Source organism: Botrytis byssoidea, assembly GCF_014898295.1.
Source record: "Botrytis byssoidea strain MUCL 94 chromosome Unknown BBYS_027, whole genome shotgun sequence".
NCBI classification, from domain to species: Eukaryota; Fungi; Ascomycota; class Leotiomycetes; order Helotiales; family Sclerotiniaceae; genus Botrytis; species Botrytis byssoidea.
In genome coordinates this window covers 222110-242746 of record NW_024065868.1, presented here as the reverse complement: position 1 = coordinate 242746, position 20637 = coordinate 222110, and the positions used below count along the sequence as shown (strand labels likewise).

General features: G+C 42.4%; 9 protein-coding genes across 9 annotated transcripts; 1 reads left to right on the top strand and 8 right to left on the bottom strand.

The window, feature by feature from the left end:
* Positions 1-109: 109 nt before the first annotated feature.
* Positions 110-1460, bottom strand: EAE97_010357 (uncharacterized protein; the record flags this gene model as incomplete). The annotated part of the gene is made up of 2 exons (XM_038880872.1): positions 110-1313; positions 1387-1460. 2 exons carry the CDS (start codon positions 1458-1460, stop codon positions 110-112), a joined length of 1278 nt encoding a protein of 425 aa, XP_038728266.1.
* A 730-nt stretch (positions 1461-2190) lies between these two features.
* EAE97_010356 (uncharacterized protein) lies at positions 2191-4505 on the bottom strand (the record flags this gene model as incomplete). The annotated part of the gene is made up of 3 exons (XM_038880871.1): positions 2191-2592; positions 2646-4334; positions 4389-4505. 3 exons carry the CDS (start codon positions 4503-4505, stop codon positions 2191-2193), a joined length of 2208 nt encoding a protein of 735 aa, XP_038728265.1.
* Positions 4506-5593: 1088 nt separating this feature from the next.
* On the bottom strand, positions 5594-6757 carry EAE97_010355 (uncharacterized protein; the record flags this gene model as incomplete). Its single annotated transcript, XM_038880870.1, has 2 exons — positions 5594-6553; positions 6593-6757. The coding sequence occupies 2 exons, from the start codon at positions 6755-6757 to the stop codon at positions 5594-5596; spliced, it is 1125 nt and encodes a 374-aa protein (XP_038728264.1).
* Positions 6758-8069: 1312 nt separating this feature from the next.
* EAE97_010354 (uncharacterized protein) lies at positions 8070-9074 on the bottom strand (the record flags this gene model as incomplete). The annotated part of the gene is made up of 1 exon (XM_038880869.1): positions 8070-9074. One exon carries the CDS (start codon positions 9072-9074, stop codon positions 8070-8072), a length of 1005 nt encoding a protein of 334 aa, XP_038728263.1.
* An 852-nt stretch (positions 9075-9926) lies between these two features.
* Positions 9927-10781, bottom strand: EAE97_010353 (uncharacterized protein; the record flags this gene model as incomplete). The annotated part of the gene is made up of 1 exon (XM_038880868.1): positions 9927-10781. One exon carries the CDS (start codon positions 10779-10781, stop codon positions 9927-9929), a length of 855 nt encoding a protein of 284 aa, XP_038728262.1.
* Positions 10782-11540: 759 nt separating this feature from the next.
* EAE97_010352 (uncharacterized protein) lies at positions 11541-12893 on the bottom strand (the record flags this gene model as incomplete). Its single annotated transcript, XM_038880867.1, has 4 exons — positions 11541-11564; positions 11651-12150; positions 12216-12666; positions 12720-12893. The coding sequence occupies 4 exons, from the start codon at positions 12891-12893 to the stop codon at positions 11541-11543; spliced, it is 1149 nt and encodes a 382-aa protein (XP_038728261.1).
* Positions 12894-13555: 662 nt separating this feature from the next.
* Positions 13556-15250, top strand: EAE97_010351 (uncharacterized protein; the record flags this gene model as incomplete). The annotated part of the gene is made up of 3 exons (XM_038880866.1): positions 13556-14022; positions 14044-14163; positions 14276-15250. 3 exons carry the CDS (start codon positions 13556-13558, stop codon positions 14766-14768), a joined length of 1080 nt encoding a protein of 359 aa, XP_038728260.1. The 3' UTR covers positions 14769-15250.
* A 511-nt stretch (positions 15251-15761) lies between these two features.
* Positions 15762-17252, bottom strand: EAE97_010350 (uncharacterized protein; the record flags this gene model as incomplete). Its single annotated transcript, XM_038880865.1, has 1 exon — positions 15762-17252. The coding sequence occupies one exon, from the start codon at positions 17250-17252 to the stop codon at positions 15762-15764; it is 1491 nt and encodes a 496-aa protein (XP_038728259.1).
* A 1713-nt stretch (positions 17253-18965) lies between these two features.
* EAE97_010349 (uncharacterized protein) lies at positions 18966-20330 on the bottom strand (the record flags this gene model as incomplete). The annotated part of the gene is made up of 1 exon (XM_038880864.1): positions 18966-20330. The coding sequence occupies one exon, from the start codon at positions 20328-20330 to the stop codon at positions 18966-18968; it is 1365 nt and encodes a 454-aa protein (XP_038728258.1).
* Between the last annotated feature and the right edge of the window lie 307 nt (positions 20331-20637).

Below are 20637 nucleotides of genomic sequence, written 5' to 3'. Positions count from 1 at the left end.
AAACACGAACCCCTCCGAATATCTTACCCTAAACCTGATTTTTGACTCGCTGGCCTATACAGGCGTCCTGACAAACAAATATCCATATTTTTCTGCCTCTTCTCTACTTCTAAGGTCTTTCCGCCCTACGTATCTCCGCCCTACGTCTCTCTTCACCTCGGCGAATCGTTTCTTTCAGAAGATGAAGAATATAGGGCATAAAGCTATAAAAAAACCAAAGCCAAAGTAGATTGTACAAATTATCTCGCACGATCTTATTGACATTCCGGAAGCGCGTAATGAAAGCTTGTTTACTGTCATAAACAACTTCATACCCATCGTCCACTTCCACAGCGCGCATACCTTCGTTCCTTCTTTCCTTACGAAATTCTTCATTCATACCCTCATAGTCAAAGTTGCTAAAGCTCGCCGTAACCCCCAGAAAGATTTCTCTCAGACACTGGTAGCCAAAGAGGAGTATTTCTTTTGCTGCAACGAGGCATTGATCGAAAAGTCCTGGTACTAATTGAGCCTTCGTTATCACAGCTGCTTCCATATACCGGTAGCAGGTGAGAAACACTCCTGCCGCCCAACCGGGACACTGAAGAATAATGCCTGGTATTAACTGAGCATTTGTTGACACAGCTGGTATCTGTATGATCAACACAAGCAGCAATAAAAGAGCTGCATGAGTCCATCTGACACGAGCACGCACATCTCTTACCATCTTTTTGAATCTGACAATGAATTCCGTAGAAGTAGAACTGATTATACTTTTCCGTCCTAATATGAATTTTTGGTCTCCCTTAGAGAACTCTCTCGCATCATCCGACTTTCTTTCCAAGTTGACCTCCATGACTTTCAAGTTTAAAGGCTTGTTACACCATGCCGAGAGATAGATAGTGCATTCTTGGAGTTGACAATCTGGAGACATGTTCGGAAAACCAGCGATATTTTGGGCCTTTCTGGGTTGGTAAATGTTGACTACCCATCCCAAGCCTGCAATAGAACCATGGTATAGATAACAGAAACCGATGAAAGCAAAAATACAGAATGTGTCCAAGGCAAGATAAAGAAGTTTCGCTGGACCGACGAGTTTATAGAGCATGATGTAAGGTTTCAAGATGAACTCGTACATAATCGAAAATATGGATTTCACCAACCACATAAGATTGGATGGACTCGTGAGGAGAGATGATTGCATTAGTACCATGAATCCGAGTACCATCGTTATGATCTGGGAAAGCTCGAATGGAAGTGGAGACATCGTACTCTCGATACTGAGCGAGGCAACTGTTTCCGCGATTTCTTTATTGCTGAATTCTGAGGGGTCACTATTGGTGAATAGTTAGAATGATGATTGTTTAGGTCATGATGAATTGTATTCTGGGCACAATGAAAACATACCAGACAGCTTGTTCAGCCAATCCTATGAACACAGCCCAGAAGGAAGGTTTGGGGCACTCAGCCAGTTCGGCCATCGTGTATCTTGGGCTTGAGGTTCAAGTAGCTTAAGCTATGGAGACTGTGTCGAATATGAATGAAGTAAGTAATGTTCTTCTACCCAAAATTGTTGTGAATGGTTGAAATGAGAAGAATTGATTAATTGTTGTTCACGAGGTTAAGCAGAAGGAGATTTGGATTTTAATATGTATTTTTTTGGGAGAAGGTAGTTCCTTCCTTTTTATGCTATTTAGATACATGTACATGTATGATTCCTGCCGCTATGTAAAAACTAAACCAAAATGCAAGAGCGAAGAAATAAAAAAACTGAAGGGCAGAGAGAATAACCATTCCTGCCCGATGCAAACTGAGTGCTGTCATAACAGATGCCTCAAAAGATGTAGACCCATTCCACCAAACTTCCTTACAACAGCGACACAGACTCCTGATGCCCAGAATACCTCCACAAAAACTCTTCCTCGCAATGTATCAACCACTTTTGTGTGCTATTATTCCTTTCACATCCCAATCCAATCCACAAATCAAACACCACTCCCGGATCCCGCCATTTCTTAACAATCATCCCCTTTATATCAAAACTACTTCCCCCTAACACCATTACAATATCTCAAATCACCCCAAAGTCATTTTTCCTTAACCCTGCGAAATGTATTGTCATTAGATCTGCAGCCCATTGTTAATTCCCAACCCTCAGCGTCAAGCATTCGATAGCTTCTCAACCCGAACTCTCATGGTGTCAATGGAATCCTATCTTTGGCTAAATAGCTTAGTTTGCCAGTGACCCCATTGACTTCGGAGCATTTTCTGCCTGCTTTGTCTAGTAGGTGCCGGATCATTGCGCCTAGCGGCAGCAAATCTTGAACGATATGGTCTGATCCGTGAAGCCGAAGCATTTGGAGGGCTTGGATTTTGCTGCTGTGGTGGAAGTGAGGTATCCTGGCGGACAGGGTAGCCGCCATCATTGACATCATGATTGAAATGTTCTTGTCCAGCATCAGCCTGCGTGTGTTGACGTCGACCATCTGGGTCATAATGCACACCATCGTGCCCAACATAGTTAGTGGCTGGCTCCTCCCACATATTTTGATCAGGAGAATCGTCCGATGTTGCTTCAAAAATAAGCGAATTTGCCGCAGTACGGGTGGGAATCTGTATTCATTTAGTAAGAATTTTTGGCAATAGTCAAGTAATGATAAACCTACGCTGCCTATCGGTCTAACACGCTTTCTGCTGTGTTCTTCCTCATGTTCATCGTCTTCCTCATATGTACCGAAAGTGCGCTTGCGGCCATACTCGTCATCAGTTTCTTCATCCTCGTCGAAGTCCTGGATATCGTACTCTGTAGCACGGTCATCTGGTGGAACTTCTGCTAAGAGACAAGTGACTGTATCGGCCCACTTCTCCAACGCAGCCTCTTTTCTCCCTGTCTGCATGATTTCATCCACAATATCTATCTTCTTCTTGTCAAAGTCTAGATCCAACTTCTTTCTGGCCCATGCTCTCTTGATTGGATCTCTAGAATGCACGGGATACATACTGCCTTCATCTTCCTCGTCTTCCATATAGTTGACGTAACTGTCTTGTTGCATCTGTCGATTTGCAATGATTGGGAATGCAGCATCTAGATGCGGGGTAGGTAGAGGATTTACTGGCTGTTGGACTTCTTGTGTGTTGTCATCAATATTTTCCTGTACCTGGGAAATGATGCCTCCAGTAGCGATTGGCTCTTCTTGTCTAGTGGGTGTCGCAAAGTTAGATTGATCCCGAGGCAAATTGGCATCCTGCTCTAGAATTTCTTGCTGTTCGAAACCAACTGGCTGCTCTGCTTCAACAATTTCTCCTTCCTCGATGATGTCAGCTGGACCATTTGAGATGGTGCCATCATCAGTTTTCACAGAATTAGCCGCGAGCGTTGGGCTCTCCTGGTGTTGGCCATTCCATGCTTGGGGTGCTTGAGGAAGTTTTGTTTCGTGGAGGGCCTCTTGTTGGCCATCGGCGATTGTAAGTGGTTCAATTTCTCCAGAATCGGCTAATACTTCCGGGTTGCCTGTGTTCTCGGAGTCATGTGGTTGCCGAGCCTGAGCAAAGTTCTCATCCCCACTCACCTGCTCTTGCTCATTCGGAGCTGCAATGTTATCGGATTGTGCAAGATATCCACTGGGCTGTACAACATTCTGGACGCCGTGGTTTCCTTGTTGCTGATACATCATTTGATATGCATCAACCATGACTTCTGCTTGGGTCATACCAATTGTTTCATGATAGATGTATGGCGTGGCTGCAGGTTTCTGCTGGGCTACAGAGAGTGCATACTCAAGTTCTCGGATTCGTTTTGCCTGCTCCTTGACCACATTCTTCGTCTTATCGTGAACATACTCCATTTGCTTTTGTCTAAGCAATGTCCAGCGAGCATGTTCTTCAACAAGCAGTTTGTGAGGGACTGCAACCAACGAGATTTGTCTTGAGTTCCATTTATCCATGATGTCACCTGCCTCCATTTTGAGTTCGTTAAATTCAACCAAATACTCTCTGTCTAGGAGTCTCTGATATCTCGTGCTTTCGTTGAGACATCTGGTATATAGCTTTCTCTCCTTTCTGAGAGCTTCAAGCGTGCGCATCTCTGAAGGATCGAGTGAACGACTGATGACTTCCTTATAGAGAGCCATAACATGGCTGAATCTACGGTCTTCCTTCTTCATCTTTTCTTCATAATGTTCTTGTACATTGATGAGACATTCCTCAATCACCTCAAGCATCTCATACTCAGGATCGCTCACTTGAAACGGGGCTGGTTCATAAGAATTGAAAGTCTGGATTTCATCCCGCAGGTATTCTGTTGGGAGATCTGGATAGTGGTTCTTGTCTGGATTGGCAAGGTATGGATGAGTTTCCTGTAAAGCAGTTAGGAAAAGTCATATGTTTCAAGGGAGTGCGGGAAAACTTACAACGCATTGAACCTCTTGATTCTCTAGGGCATCCTCGTATAACTCCTCAGGAGCGTCGAAGAATATATCTTCAACAGTTTGTGCGCCGGCGTCTCTGTATTGGAATGAAGTAGACATTTTGAAGATGTTCGTTCTGGAAGTATGAATTTGAGTTGTGAGAGTTATCGCGATGGATATCGTGAAGAAATCTTGTATTGAAGTGTTGAAATTGTAAAGTAAGTTTTCTCTATTATCAAGTCGAATTGATGTCAAGAAAGTTATTGTGAAGAATCAGAATCAAATTGGTGCGAAGAAATGCTTTTAAGCTAGATGAGAGATCATATTTCAGTACGGTTCTATATATTACAACGACACTGGCTGTTTCTGAGTGATTAGCGGCAGTGAAGTGAAGATGCTGTATTATTCAACATGGTCAATCTAAGAATTATTCTATTTGCCCTTCGAGAATACAGCGAGGATTTGAACTGGCTGGCATTGAACATGAAGCCGGATTGCCATATGATTCACCGTTGAAATTTTCATTGACACTGTTGTAGATGAGGTTGACGATGTTGATGATTGGGACAGTGTATGGTGAAATAGGAAGACTGAGTAATATTGAACGAATGGTAGAAGATTGATATTGGGTATCAACTTCGAGATATACTTCAAGAAAGACTCCTGTGGTTGGATTTGCAGAAACCCTTGGACTGCCAAGTGGGAGCTATTTGCATCCGAATTCTCGAAACAATAAATTTTGATGCAGTAGTTCCACATTCCAAGTCCATCTCATACGGCCGGGCGTATATAAAAGTAACTAATATATCTGTGTAGTATACATTGGAAAGCGTCTTGTGCTTCGTGATGAAGTGTTTTTCCTGGGTGCGGGAGAATTGGCATTGGTGCCTCCCAAAAGCTATCCTTATTCATATGAGATGTGATGGCAGACATGAAGGAAATCACCTCTTGGGATGGTATTTCGTGGTATCAATAGCATAAAAAACAGTTGATCGTATAATATTCTTAAGTATTGCATCTATCTACTCTTAACAAAATACATTAACCATGCCAATCATTAGTCACACACCACTATTAGCGACGCGCGCGTTTTGCTGCTCTCTCTTCCATCTCGCGATCCTCATACTCCTCAAATCTACGCTTATAAACTGAAGGCTCCCATGTTCCATCCATTCTATTAAATACCTCTCCTTGCATTGCATGCATCTCTAGCTCATCACTCCAGTTTTTTGATCGTCTATTTCCATTTTGAGTGCATCAATGCTATGATTCAAACAATCTCCTCGAGCTCTAGCCTCAAACAGGTCTCTTCTTAGCGATGTCAGCTCTTGTCTTTCCCTACCCAGATTCTCCAGCAAAACACTACAATTCTCGCGCGCAGCATCTCGTTGACGTCTTTCGAGGATGATCGCTTCACGGTGATTCCTGAGATGGGCTTCAAGATTTCGATTTCGAATTGCGTCATCGTTTTGTTGTTCGATCGCACGATCGACGCTCCGATTATGTTCTCCCAACACGCCCTCTCTCACTCTTCGAAGATGGTTATAATCATCTTGAAATTGATACATACGGGTCTCAATTAACTCATTGTCGTATTGGAGAAAAGCCAATCCGCTTTCCAGTCCCGCCTTCTCTCTCAATACATTCTGGAGACGATTCTGTATCTCTGAGTTGTTCGCTCGCAGCTGTTGTAGGGCCAATTCTGTTTCGCGTTCTCTACATTTCTTCTTCCATTCCTGTGAGATTTCCCTCATTTTCTTCGCAAGCATCGATACGGTGTCGAGATATTCATTCTCAAGGCGTTCCTTTGTCCGAGAACATTCATTGATTCTCTCCAGGACCAAATCTCTCTTTCTCTTATAATCGGAGCCAGTATAGATATTGTCCGGCTCGTGTAATGTTTCTCCAACAGCCCAAAGCTTTTGGAGAGTCACACTGATTGTGTGGTCTTCTACCTCGATATCACGCTCATGATTATCGTGCAAGTTTGAAAGCTTTGCGCGTATATGCTGAAGCTGGATATATTCTCGATCGTCATCACGAAGATTCTCGTCTGTAATAAAGACGCCGATTTCGTTGTTAAGTGTGTCTGTAGGTAGTATAGGCCAATAATTCCGTTCTGGATTGTTGACAAATCTGTTGGTCTTTTCCTCTGTTAGAAAGGGTGACTCTCATAGAGGTAATATCAAATTAATTAGATTACTCACAGCCAAAACGATATGAAAATTCTGATTCTCGAGAGCATCAAAATATTCTTCGATTTCTTGCTGTGGTAAGTCGGCGGGCGCATCGTACCACGTATCTTCGTCGCCGAAAATGTGATCGGGGTGGTAGAGAGATTTTAGCATGTCGGAAAAGGGTGAGGAAGCCATCGTAACGATTACCAAACTGTTCTGGATGTATGAAGTTTCTCGCAGAGGTGGTCGTGGGTAATCAAATCAAAAAGGTTGTAGTCGGGCACAGGAATTTTATTTAATCAGCGGTGCTATACCAAGGTCCAAAATTCAATTTAGCGTGGTTTAGATTTATACTGATTCGCTTACTCAATTAGAAATCAAGAGCAATTCCATTGTTGGCTAGCGTCACGTGGCTCGCGTATTTCAGGAGGACTGTTGGGAGTGAAAGGGCAGTGCATGGACCAATGAGTGAATTTGAAGAAAAAAACAAATTTGATTTTGTCAAGATCAAAGATTAATTCACTTTTCTTGCAGTATGAATGACACAGAGAAGTCCCGATGATGGCAGGTTAGAGATCAGCCTCGTGGTATCACACCTAGAAACTTTACAAGAGGTGAGATAGCGTATGCATGTATGTTACTTTGATGTCGAGCAGATATGCCACTAAAAGAAATTAATGTGAGAAATTTATATGACTGTAGATGCGTGAGTATAAGTATTCATATATCATGAGATCGTTTGCTTTTCCAATATATTGAGCAACAGCAAACGCGAAAATGCTCTAAACCACCGAGTAGAACCAGAACTGTTTGCGCTTGAAGTCGGAGAAATCACGATGAATAGAATAGTTTTGTATGAGATTGCCTCCATCGTCCCTATCCATGAATGCTTAGGATAATTGAGCCTGTGATATCATATTTACCATATAATGACTTTCCAGTTTACAAATGATCATTGAAGTGACTCATAAGTTCACAGTTATCATAGATCTTCAGAAGATCACCGCATTGCTTCAAAAAATGCTGATATCATTAACATCATATCTCATAGAAATATCATTCTGTCTATTATTCTACATTATTCGTACTCATGACAGGAGATTTAGAAAGGTCTGAAATTATGTGAGTAAAGAAAAGAAAAAATTGTTACGCAGGAAAGGATACGAAAGAAAGAAAACATTATTCTCTATGCCAATACATGAACTGCTATTCCTACATGCTGCCATTAATGAGGCTGGCCAGTAAAAAACCATCAGGATGTCATATATCCATTTTTCAAGTACGAATTCCGCGAAGGAATAAGGTGAGAGATGCGCCAATCACACCGCAGCTTATTGACAAAATGACAAAGTCTCGTTCCTTCACTTAATGAATATTATCAAGGTCTATCATATTCAGGAGAGAAACAGGATAAGGTCTACTAGTGATTCGGTTAGTTCACTTAGTTCCCAAACACTAAAATCAAAACACTCACACCAAGTGCACACATGCACCCCCAGAATCAGAATCACAATCCTGATCGCTCTGCGTCCCAATTTCTTTGCAAATCTCTCCAGTATGGAATGCACAACTTGTAGTCGCGCATGCCAGAACATCTTCCGCAAGGAGTTCGACGGTCGCAGTTCTTTTTCATCTGTACACACGAGGCACAGCGAGGAGGTTGCTTGAGTCTGAAATCTGATCTGGCAGAGGGTGAAGATTCCGTCTTGGCACGCTTGGGAGGAGGCATTGATGGACTGGAAAGAGATGACTCTAATGACCCGCCAACTATGGTACCAGTTGCGGCAACATTTTGTTCAGGTGCAGTGTTGTGCAGGGATAGATTATGGAATAGCTGCTCGGTATTGGGGGGTGGTAGCGAGGCACGTTTGCTGTTCTTGGTAAGACTTGGTACCCACTTCTTCGAGTGAGCCTTGCGCTTAGGGAGTCGAGGTTCTTCCTGTTCTTGTACTTTCGATTCTTCCTTTGGCGGAGAAGGTGGCGCTTGGTAACCCATTTCTACAAAATAATTGGTCATAGTCGTATCAATTGAATGGGCATTTACTGCTTGGCGCCAGTGTTCTTCATCTTCTGCCTCCTGTTCCGCGGTAAGTTGAGGAGATGCAGCCTCACGATCTTCATTATGATCTCTATCTTTATCGTCATCAACGTCTATAGCCATCTCCCCACCCATTTCAGCACTCATGCCATTGTCGATATTACTATGTCTAGCACTTCTTCTGAGTCCCTGATGTACTATTGGTACACCCGTATGTAGTTTCTTAAGTTTTTCATTGAAGCTTGTGAAAGAATCACGAATAAACTGGATATGCTCCTCGGCCACCACTGCTGGATATTTCTGGCTGACTAACTGCTCAAGAAATTCACCTCGTCGATATTCTGTCTTGGCTTGATTGGCTGCTGAGGATACGGTGAGGGATTGAAATCGAGGTACAACTTCTGATAGCCTGTGTATGGCGTTGCTGGGTTGGTCTGTCGGCTGACCAGGTGTACGGCGGGAGGTTTGCTTCATTGCAAGGAAAGAGTGGTAATATGCGCTTATTCGATTTTCGATAGGCAAGGTTCGATTTGTGGCACAGGAATGTGTCTGACCGAAGCCTTGTGAGATAGCAAAGGTGCGAAAGCGCGTTGTTGGGGTTGTTGTTGTGAATGTTTTTTGAGAGTTATTTCAGTTACCCAGTTTGACGCGCTGAATATATTCACTTTCAAATTAAATTTTGTGGGAAGAATGAAATTACTTCAATAGAGTAGAATACGAAAGAGAAAGAGAATATTATCAAGCAGAAATGACTTTGTCGTGTCTTCTAATACAGAAATATATGGTTTGTGGACAAAACAGTGTATTTCCTTAAGTGATGTAATAACGTGATCAGGTATCAAGTAAACTTGGTGATAGCCTCGTTGATATCGTCTCATACACGCTGATTATTTCATTTCAATGTCGGCAGAATCGCTTGGATATTAGAACGCTATTATGTCGCGTGATGAGATTCAACATCTGAATCCTCGCTCTTGCACTATGTAGGCAAGCGTCCATGATTGACTTCAGAAACATGAAGCCTCACGTCGGCCTCGAAATGCCCAGCTGGTCCTTACGTACGAATATGATTTGAAAAGTCTATGCACTCAATCAAGATTCAAAAGTGCTTCTTGAGATATCGTAACCAGAAGTTCATAGCATGAAAGTACTAAACTAGTGTCGCTAACCCTTTAAGTAAAATAAATGTAAGTGCGAGTAACATCAACACTCTTCTCGAAAGAACATTTGAGTCAACCCTCAAAGCATTTTGCCAAAGCAAATAAACCCTAGACCATAATTGTGAAAGAAAGCATCGGCAGCTAGTATCTCGAAGAACCCTGTAGCCTACCTTTTTTTATGAGAAGTAGCATCCTCCACACCCTCCACACCCTCCATTACACAATCCAATTTCCTCTTGAAACCTGTTAGTGTCGCCTCCAGCTTCGTGTTCTCATCAACCAAGGTCTTATGTTCATTCTCAAAGCTCTCGGTTTGACTGTCCAAATTTGCCAGAGCCTCGTCTCTCTCTGCTCTGCACATCTGCAGTTCCTTCTTCAATGCAAAAACGCGCTCGCGGTAAGTATTTTCTTTTTTCTTGAGAGACGTCAAGATACTGAGAGCTTTATCCGTGTAGTTGCGTGAAGTCTCTAAACTGTTGGTGATCTCCTCCAGATTACTCTCATTATCTCTTACTCGTCCCACCTCCTCTCTTAGTTCTGAAAGCTCAGCCTCATTCTTGTCGACGTCACAAATTAATTCGTTGTTTGTAGCCTCTAATTTCTCATTCTCTGCTAACAATCTCGCAATTTTGATTTGTAAATCTTCAATCTCTTTCCGGGTATCTTTGTCTTTCGCGGACCTTTGTTGCTGACCACCCGAACCTCCTGCTCCATCCTCTGTGGCGACAGAGTCTGTCACAGACTCAAGTGTATCTTCGAGAAGGGAGATACAATCTCTGTATTTAGTACTTGGATGACAGTCTCCACGTCTTAAAATACTGCGGAGACGAGCTCGCACTTTTTCGACCATGGGTAATTTGGTAGGTGCATTGGGTTGTTTATCATTCCTGATGTTTTGGCCCCCAGTGGCCCCAGTGGCATCTTCTCGAGCAACAATGCTTTCCATAGTCACAATCTTCTCAATCATTTCGCGCTGGCTTTTAGTGTAGCGTAACTTAACGACGAGTTGATCTGTCGACATGAGGCGGATTCTGGACAGTTTTGTCCGCGTGAAATTCGATCAATATCTCGATGGTGAAGATCTGTAGTTAACAAATCAATGTTTGTCTTAACGAAGTATGATATTTGCTTTACCAACCTGACTAGTGATTTGGGAAGTTAAGGTTTGAGAAGAGAAGAGAGTGTTGTTTAGAATCAATCGTTATATATTCTTTGACTGCAATTTGGGCGGGTATGCTTTGTTCAGGAAAGAAATCGTGGTATAGATTAAGAGTGAGTTATCAACTCACCGAAGATTTTTAGAAAAATTACCTATCTCCTAAAAATACAGATGGAGAAGATGTTTTGAGGCTTCTCGGAATGGCGCAAAGTGAATCTGTATCGTCAAACACGGTGTCAAGATCAGTTTACATCACACAGATACCTGCGATTGCGCTCTCTACTACAGGAAAAAAGGTGTTATCACATTCACATCAACTATGCATTTTGAATTTCAAATTTGTATTTATATGTGCTTCTCCCATTGATGTTATGTAATATTCTGTATAGAAATGCCTTTCCCAGCTGTGATCACGAATCGCAAAAAGATATAGATGTGATTCCTAGCAATTAACGATAATGATTGCTCAACTCCATAGACTTCTGCCTCCAAACCATATCAATAACACAGCTGCATCTTTAATGAATTCTAGTGAGAAATTAGTATAGGAATGATCTTGTAATCTCAACAACACTCACTTCAGATAAAAAAGATCACCTAGTTCTTCCACACGAAGTAAATCTAATATCCCACAAGTTCGGAACACTATGCATGACACCAAACAAGTCAGTCTGCTGTAGGTCAAAGCTTTTGTAGAATTGTGCTCGAAATATGCTTGGCTGAAGACTTACCCAGGCCTCCTTGAATGCCTCCAGGATGATGATTTCACATCTTTTTGGCCAACCATTCTCCTCGAAGAAATTCTTATCAAGCTGAAGCTGCTTCCTAACTCTACGTTTGATTGCGCAAGCTTTGACTGTTTGTTTATTACTGACGTACATCTGGTTTGTAGTAGTAATAAGAGCAACTCGTATTTCCTCCATGTCTGGTGCTTGAACTCTTGACAATGGTAAAGGCATACCGTCGTCAGTGAAAGCTCTTTTGCAGTTATTGCGAGTGATGTTTTCATTAAGATCCACCAGAGTATGGCTGGCGACCTGCTGAGGTTGAGTCTCTTGAGCTTTTGTCTGAGATTCTGCTTCAATTTTCACTTGGAGCCTTGCTTCAAGTTCTGCTTGAAGTTTCACTTCAGATTCTGCTTTCTCGAAAGCTGCTCTCTGCGCTGCCTCTATAACTGCCTCTGCTTGTTTCCTTGCCTCTTCTTCTTTTGCTTTTTGATGGCGCAAAACAGCTTTTATGGTAATAAGTTAGAATCAGTCAAGATGCAGCGGAAAACAAGAATGCTGATGTACTCACAAAGTCGCATTTCTTCTTCCATATCTACTTGAGGTCTCGCATTTAAGCTTAGATACTCTTTGCTCACTCGAAGGATTAAGGTCAACTCCCCCGGCTCCCTTTTTACAATCCGCGCTTTTTTGGTTCCGTCGAAAAACGAACCCTCGAATGTGTGAACCGGAATGGAGATAATGAGTTTTCTCGGCTTCTTCTTAATAATCCTTGAGCCTCGCATTTTGGCCATATTAGATCTGCTGTCATGAATATTGGGAAAATCGGCAGATGGGCGAAATAGATCGACTGGAGTAAGAGGAGATGGTTTAGCCATTGCTCGGGAATGGTGATACTTGTCAATGCTCCGTTCAAGAGCAGCAAAACAAGCTCGAATCTTATTGAAATCAGAGCTTAATTCTTGCCAGTGACCGAAGAGATCACCAGATGGAGACTCTGCGTTGAAGTAATCCAGCTTGGTCTGAGGAAAATTAGTATCGCCGTCCCAGAGGTGGAGAGCCCGCGCAAACAAACCTGAAATTTTTGAAACTCAACGCAAGACTGTCTGAAAACCCAAATCATCCGAATAAGTTCTGGAAACCCCACTGATTTCTCTTCTATACCTTTCAAGATACGAGTTAGCTCCTGCCACTGTTCGATAAGCTCATTGTATGAAGCTAAAAATGGAGTTAAGTTGCTCATGGCCATTGTTGAGAATAACTTGTACGTCAGCAAGAAACAGAAGATTTTTTTGACGACGTTAAGAATCTAAGCTCAGTTTCGGATTTCTATTAAGATGTGCATAGTCATGTATTCACTTTATCTTTAAAGATCATTTGATTCCCCGCACTCTTAAGGATTGAGATGACGAGCAACAATTCCATACAATCCAAGGAAGGAGTGCCAACATGGAGAACCTAGCTTCGACTTTGAAGCATGATCATTTTTGTGAAAAAATCATATGGAGTGGATAGTCATTTTAAAGCTAAGTTGACTAGAATATTTTGGTACCTGCTCACTATAATCGTGATCCATTCCGCATCTGCCACCAGATATTATCTCAAATATATCTCCAAATAACAGCTCGTCGGATGTCTCTGGCAGTGTGTGACATCCATGAGGCTACTTAAGCCTAAGAACAATCATACTAGGGCTCCAAAAGTGTTGTGCACGTTGATGAGAGACGCAATCCACCAACTGCCTAAGGCATTGAATCTTGAGTTATGTCATGATAGTTGAGGGGTCCAACATCTAGACCCAATGGAAATACCGGATACCTGGGTGATTTTCTCTTAACAATAGCGAGCAAGTTCAATGAGAAAAGAATAGTCATTTTATGGTGCTTCAAAAAAAAAGATAACTTAATTAATATGTCACAAACCATCAAGACTATGCATGTGACCCTTTTGGGAACGCGAGATGCACGTGACTCGTGCAAGCCTCCAACTCTTCTTGTAAGGCTTGGCTCGTCTTCTTACGACTTCGGTGCTGCCGCAGATTATAATATCGATCTTTTGAAGAGAAATGATAATGAAACTAGGGAGCTAGCGTTATCAGCGTCCTTCAACACTACGCCTCTGAGCAGTTCATATGCTGCTACACTTGTACCAGAGGCTCAAATATATGTGCCGGTCGGCTTTGACTCAGGCAAATGGAACGAGGTTTTCTCGACAGAGCCCAATTTCGAAGTTTGGATGACTGGCTTCGTAGAAGCTGGTGATATAAGTAAACGATTTCCCCCGATCCCATTGGTCAATGATGAGGAAATTCCTGGTCAGATAGCCACTGCACCGTCATTCTCACCAAGTCCCCAAGAACTATCAGGAGTAACTCATGGGTAAGCATCAATGACATGTAGAATCGGAATTTTTGCTAAGAAATGGAATATCAGATCTCTTGACGTTGCTCTGAGAGGGCAAGAGGGCAGATTGAGTTGCGACTACCCAGGGTGCAACAATACTTTTCCGCGCAAATATGAGTAAGTTACTTGACTCGTTGCAATAATGTGTTTCTATATCTACTCATTAGTATTTACGATTTTTCCTGACATTATAGAAACCGAATGTATAGCTAATGAAATATTGTTCAAGACTCAAGCGACATATCAAGGCTATTCATAGGCAAGAGTTCCGAGTAGTCTGTCCTGTTTACGGGTGTCATCGAACTACGAAGCTATTTAAAAGAGAAGACAAATTTAATGAGCACTTCCGAAAGCATGATAGTTCGCGAAGTTATCGGTGTCTGATAGAGACTTGCCAATACGCTCCCTTTGATATTCCAGGATTAATTGATCATCTCACGAAAAGCCATTACACAGGCGCCGATGCTCAACCCAATCTTGACTTTATCAATAAGAAAGTCTTGGGAACCCGTTACATTCCATTCTGGTTTCATCGTTTGTGTTTGAATGGTCGTGATACCTGCCCATTTGCACCTATTGATTGTACTTATCGAGCCATAGCTGATGATGACGAAGACCGCTCCAAGCTCATGATGCAACAGCACGTTCTTAGCCATAAGCTTTCTGATCGCCGCCAAGGACCAGCACTTTTGACAGGCTTCTTCGCAGGTAATGACAATTGATTACTGGACGATGGTACAAAAACTTGCATGTTATGTTCGTTCCAGGCCAGCGGCTACTTCCACCGAGAATTTCTCTTCGACCACATGGTGAAAAATCATTCTCCGGAAGGGCGTGGTTTCGTTCTTGGAAATAATTATAGATGATCTTGGAATTCCTGTATCTATAGTATAAGCAAACCGGATGGAAACGGAATGTCGTCGTGCTTTGAGGCTGGGTTCAGATTTACGAACTATCAAGAACGCTCCCTGATCGGTATCTAGAAGAATTGATTCTCAGCCTGGGATTAACTGGCATGTCGTACCCGCAATCTGCATTCATCTTCTGAGCGACGGCTGTCTCATCATCGAAATATTACTTAATTTCGGAATTGCGAAGCTATTCTGGTGCTTCAAGAGTGCCCCGCCGGCACTGAACTTTTCCTACTTTAATCTTTTCCTCTATTCAATGCCCTTTCTTTGTAGTGATCAGCATACACGAGATATCACACTTTCCTATATATTCAGTTTAGTTATTTATTTCGTTGGATGAATCTATGTTTCTGCATTTCAAAACAATAAAAGACAGAAAAAAGGACGAGTTTCACATATTCTAGATTTCTTGATTTACTTTTGGGCATGTACTCAGTGTTAGCTGGATAGGAAAAAAAATTTCATTCGTTATTCAAACATTTTTACTTTAACATTCATTCATTTGTAACAGTCTGAAATTTGAATTTGTAGAAGCGTCTCATTGCCAAGATTTTTCATTATCATATGTAGGTAGGTATCTAAAGCTACAACAAATCCTCACCTTCATTTTCCAGGACGTTGGCAAGAAACGTGAAAGTATGCTCACTGGCGTGTCTAACAAGGGAAATTGAAGAGATATGCCGAAGAAACATAGAAACCCCCTAAATTACCAGTATCTAGGAAGCCGTCATAGACAATGATAGTTCAATCTCTGGACAGAACCACCAGAAACAATGTTAAACATTGCATCAAGCCCCCAAAACACTACATCCTCATCTGTTTCTCTGCTTGCATCTCTCTTTCATCTTCAGAGTCCAATGATGGAGATATTAAATTGCCATGTTCATCGCCATGCCTTGTAGCTTTGTCAATAGATGCTCCACCATCTCCAGCATTTCCATTATTTTCACTATTTTTCTCCTCAACTCCCTCACTCTCCTTCGCAGGAGATAAACCATGACTTCGCAAATTATTCCCAATCACCTGATAGTACCAATTTCGATGCGGATAAGCATACCCATCCGGACCCTCCATATTTCTCCTCAACCAAGTCAACCTCTCAACAGCAACACCCACAGCGTCTTCCAAACTCTTGAAGAAAGGTTTCTGAGATTCCTTGAATCCCTGCACATCTTTGACTTCTTCTCCTTTCTCGAATCTTTTGGTAGCAACCAGGAAATTGATGACTTGTTGACGGACTTCGAAGAGATAGGGAAGATCAATGTCGATTGACTTCCAGCGAGCGGCGTTGGGGCTGCTGTCTCCGCTAGACATGAAGGTGCTGTAGAGACGTTGGTAGTCGGAGGTGAGTTTGAAGAGTCTGTCTCGAAGCTCTTCGGCTTTTTCGGATGGAATGTGGTCGAGAGTAGCAGTGGGAGCTTGTACCGGTGGATGTGCAGCGGAGTTGCTGGTGGCATGTAGAATGTCTTGTGTTGATTGGAGGTGCTGTGCAGCAGTTGGTGTTGGTGGAGGTTGTTGCGGACCAGGACTGATGTTGGTCGTTGGATTGGCCTGCGATAGTAGAGGAAAGCGAGGAGTAGATTTGACGTCGGCAGGCTGACTAGCCTCTGATGACAAAGGGAAGCGTGGGGCATACGTCATGTTGGGTTTCGGAGCAGCTGATGCTGACGGAGGGAGTCTTTGAGTAGAACTATTGTTGGTCGGTGGGAAAGCATGTGCTAATGAAGGTAGTTGCCGATTCGAGTTGACCTGATTCAATCTTGAGCTTGCTCCTTGAGGATTCGGAGTAGGATTGAAAAGACGAGAACCATGGCTGTTGCTATCACCGTCTCTAGCGTAACTTTGCGGCTTCCAAATGTCTGGACCTAAAGGATTGACATGAGCTACACTATCATTGCTGGTATTGCTATATCTCGCGTAGCTCTGTGGTCTCCAGATATCATGCGGTAGAGAGCTACCATGAACTGGACTCAGAGGCTCTCCTGACAGTGGTTGCCACTTAAAAGGATCGGCAAAACGGTTTTGTGGATCAGGCCTCTGAGATGGTAGACTCGGTAGATTGAAAGGAGGTACAGGCTCTCGGTTATGTTCTGTGGTAACCTCTCGGACTTGTTGCCGGTCATCATCAACAGATGAATGTTGTAGAGCATTGTCCGAGATAGGGGGTGCAACATGTAGTCTTTGATCAGGTTGTGCTGTGATGGGAGGAGTTTCCTGTGATCTGGAATGTAGAACATTGGGGCTCCCCGAAACTTTACTATCCTTGTGAGAGCCAAAACCGGTTGGTGTAGACATTTTCGATCAGTATGTGGTACAAAAAAATGAACTCTAGGATAATTGATGATGTTAGTCAAAGAACTCGAAGGTCATTGTCTTTTAAATTGATTGAAGGAAAACTAAATAAACTTACCTAAATGTACAACTTGTTGGAATGTTGTGAAATAGAAAATTTGTGGTTATGAAGCTGTTTTTGTAGATGGAAAGTAAAAACTGATCATGAATTTTACATTCTGTGCCCGGAAAGTGGGCCTAATATAGACAGATTCGAGTGAGATTTTGATCATTTGTATCATGATGGTGAATGTTCTCTTCATCTTGGGTGCACTTCGGTAATTTCATGAAAAAACGAGTGACTGTATAAAGAAATAAGTAGATAGACAGATGATTCGTTTCGAATTTAACTACCACTAGCATGAATAAATGAGCAATTATATGGAGAAATGAGCTGTCAATGAGGAAATGAGATGATGAAATCTCATCTGCTATGCGAAAGTAGTAAGCAATATCTAGTTAGATGACTTTTCAAAACACTAGCATCAGTTTCTTTGAAGGGAGCACTAGCAGTCGGCGGCTTAAAGAGCCGATTATAATTGTTAGTGCCTTTCTAGTTCGATAAAGTCTGAATTAGGTGTATAAGTTTGATATATGCAGAATGCAGGAAGCATAAGGCTATATTGCCTGATATTGACTAGAAGGAAGAAGTACTGAGTAAAGTGATCCAGATATATAGCCAGTCCTAGTCACATAACTTCATTGTTATTGTTACTCTTACTCATACAAATCACTACTCTCGCAAACTCTGTATAGATAATGTAATATCTCCCAAACAGTTTTCCCTGACTTAATCCATATACTTCGGGTTTTCAAAGTGGTTTCTAATGGCAAAATACAAAGAATCATAAAAGAAGACAACAAAACACTGCAGTAATACGGCTTAACCATAGTTTGACTCCATAGACAACAATAAAAACCACAACAAGTCTATGAATACTCCATTTGGTATCTGTTAGTTCAAGAAGTGTTCAAAACGATGTCAGATTGATTGTTCTACAATTTTTTCTCCTGAGGACTTCCAATATGTGTTTGATCGAGGACGTCAAACCCAAACAAAACCTGCAGTAGCAAGCTCTTTGTGCTAAGAACAAACAGTCTCACTCCATCTACTCTAATTTTCAATTACCAATCGTCCAACAATTTAAATTGAGTAATAATAGCACAAAAAGAGCTACCAATGACAATACAAACTAAACTGGAACCTGGGAGCTGGGTTTATGCAAACCATATCTCCGTTCTACCAAATCCTGTATCTATCTTCTTCAGGGAGCTTGGTAATCTCTTCGCTCAACTGGAGGTGGAGTTTGATTCGACATATCAGATAGGACATGTGATTTAAAGTTTGTGGATAAAGCTACCTCCCGTTGAGCAACTTTCAAAATTAGTTTGCAACGCCGAGGGCTACATAAATATTGCCCAGCCAGCTTTTTTTGTGATAGCAAGTGGAGGGGGAGTGAGAGGGGGGTGTTTTAGATACTATTACATCGGTCAAAAAGGCTCTGGAGCGTGATAGAAAGTCAAGATTCGGTAGGGAGAAGGAGAACGAGGGGACAACGGGAAGAAGCTGGGGATATGTCTAACTGCAATTCCGGCGCAAGTCCATTGATATCGATGCTCGGGAAATAGCATAGTCATATGATTAAAGATCAGCCACAGAAGACTTTGAATGCTAACCTAAATAATTTCATTCTTCCAGCCATCTAAACCAAGTATCCCGCCCTCGGCTCTGGGGTCGATTGGCCATTTTTTAGCCGCCAGTATATCCAAGTCGCTCCTCCAGCCAGCTTCCCACATTTCGATACCTGTCCACCCTATCATAGCTGCATTATCTGTACAGAATCTTGGAGGTGGAAATAACAATCTCATATTTTTATGACCCCAAACATCTAGTAATGACCTCAATATATACTTCAGATATTGGTTTGCAGCAACACCTCCTGAGACAACGAGGGTTCTTGTTTCCTTCAAATCTGGGCTCTCAAGATTTAGAATCACTCTAGAAGCGAGGTGTTCAAATGCGATTCTCATAGTCTCTTGAGCAAGTAATCTCCTTTCTGTCACATCCATTTCTGGATTACGGTTCATAATGCGCTTGATTTGGCTTCCGACACCAGAAAATGAGAATTCTGAATTGTAAGATTTTAATGGACGATGACCAGTACTCATGTAGGGAGGTGTTAATGTCCATTCATATTTTGTTGGCCTTGGAATCTGTGCAATACTTTTTTCAGAGGGCTCATAATCATATGTGGAATTGGGATCAGGAAATGCGAATTTTTCCATAACACGTCCATACATGACATCCGATGCAGATTCAATTACAGAAGCTGGTAGAATATCTCGTGCTGTCTTGTCGACCATGTCTCCAACCGCAAGATCCGAGGTTGATGCCAAGATTTCGTGATCGCAAAGTTGACGAGAATGGACAAGCATGGTGTGTCCACCAGAAACCAACAAAGAGAGGAATGGATAGGCAGGATCATTCTCATACTTTTTGTTTTCAGTTTTGGTTCCTGCTTCAAGGGCTGATACCATTCGTGGCGTTAGAGCATGGGCCTGCATATGGTTTACACCTAATAGAGGAATTTGCCATGCCACAGCCAAACCTTTCGCAGTATCAATACCAGTGATGAGATTTGCTCGCATCCCTGGGCCTCGTGTCACGGTTATGAAATCTGGCTTTTTATACAACTTAGATCCATGATATGATGCGACGGCTATAGTGTTCTGAAATGATGCATCTGTGGATTCTTGTCGAGGTAGAGTCCTAATAGCTTCTTTCACCAATTGTGCTAAGTTCTTTTGATGAGACTCATGTGCTGCAATAGGCCACACTCCCCCGAATGATCTGTTGTCCGATGTAACCTTGGAATTGAAGTGTAAGGTGGCAGAATTATTTTCATGCTTCTCTACAATGGAAACGCTTGTATCATCGCACGAAGTCTCAATCGCTAGCGTCAGGAGAGATCGTTTGGGAGTGCGACATAATGAACTCTTCGTGTTGCAAACACGTCTGGAAAGGGGACATAGTGACTTCATAAAGTACAATCCAATCCTCGGGTGATATTGGAGGTCGATCGTGAGAATAGAGTAGAGGCTCGAAGGAAAGACAACCTTGGAAGTTCAGGTAAGGCTGAGCCTGATATCTTGAGCCACAGAATGATAGTGGGGTAGCTTCAGCCACAGCCAAACTTTCCACGCACGGAGTGTTAGCTCCGCGAAATTCACAAGTTCAAACGACATAAACAAAGCTGACCGACGGCATCGTCATCAGAGGCAATACAGCCTCGTTCAGCCTCGCAGTAATATAGAGGCCATTGCCTTTCTTGGCTTATTGGAGAATACC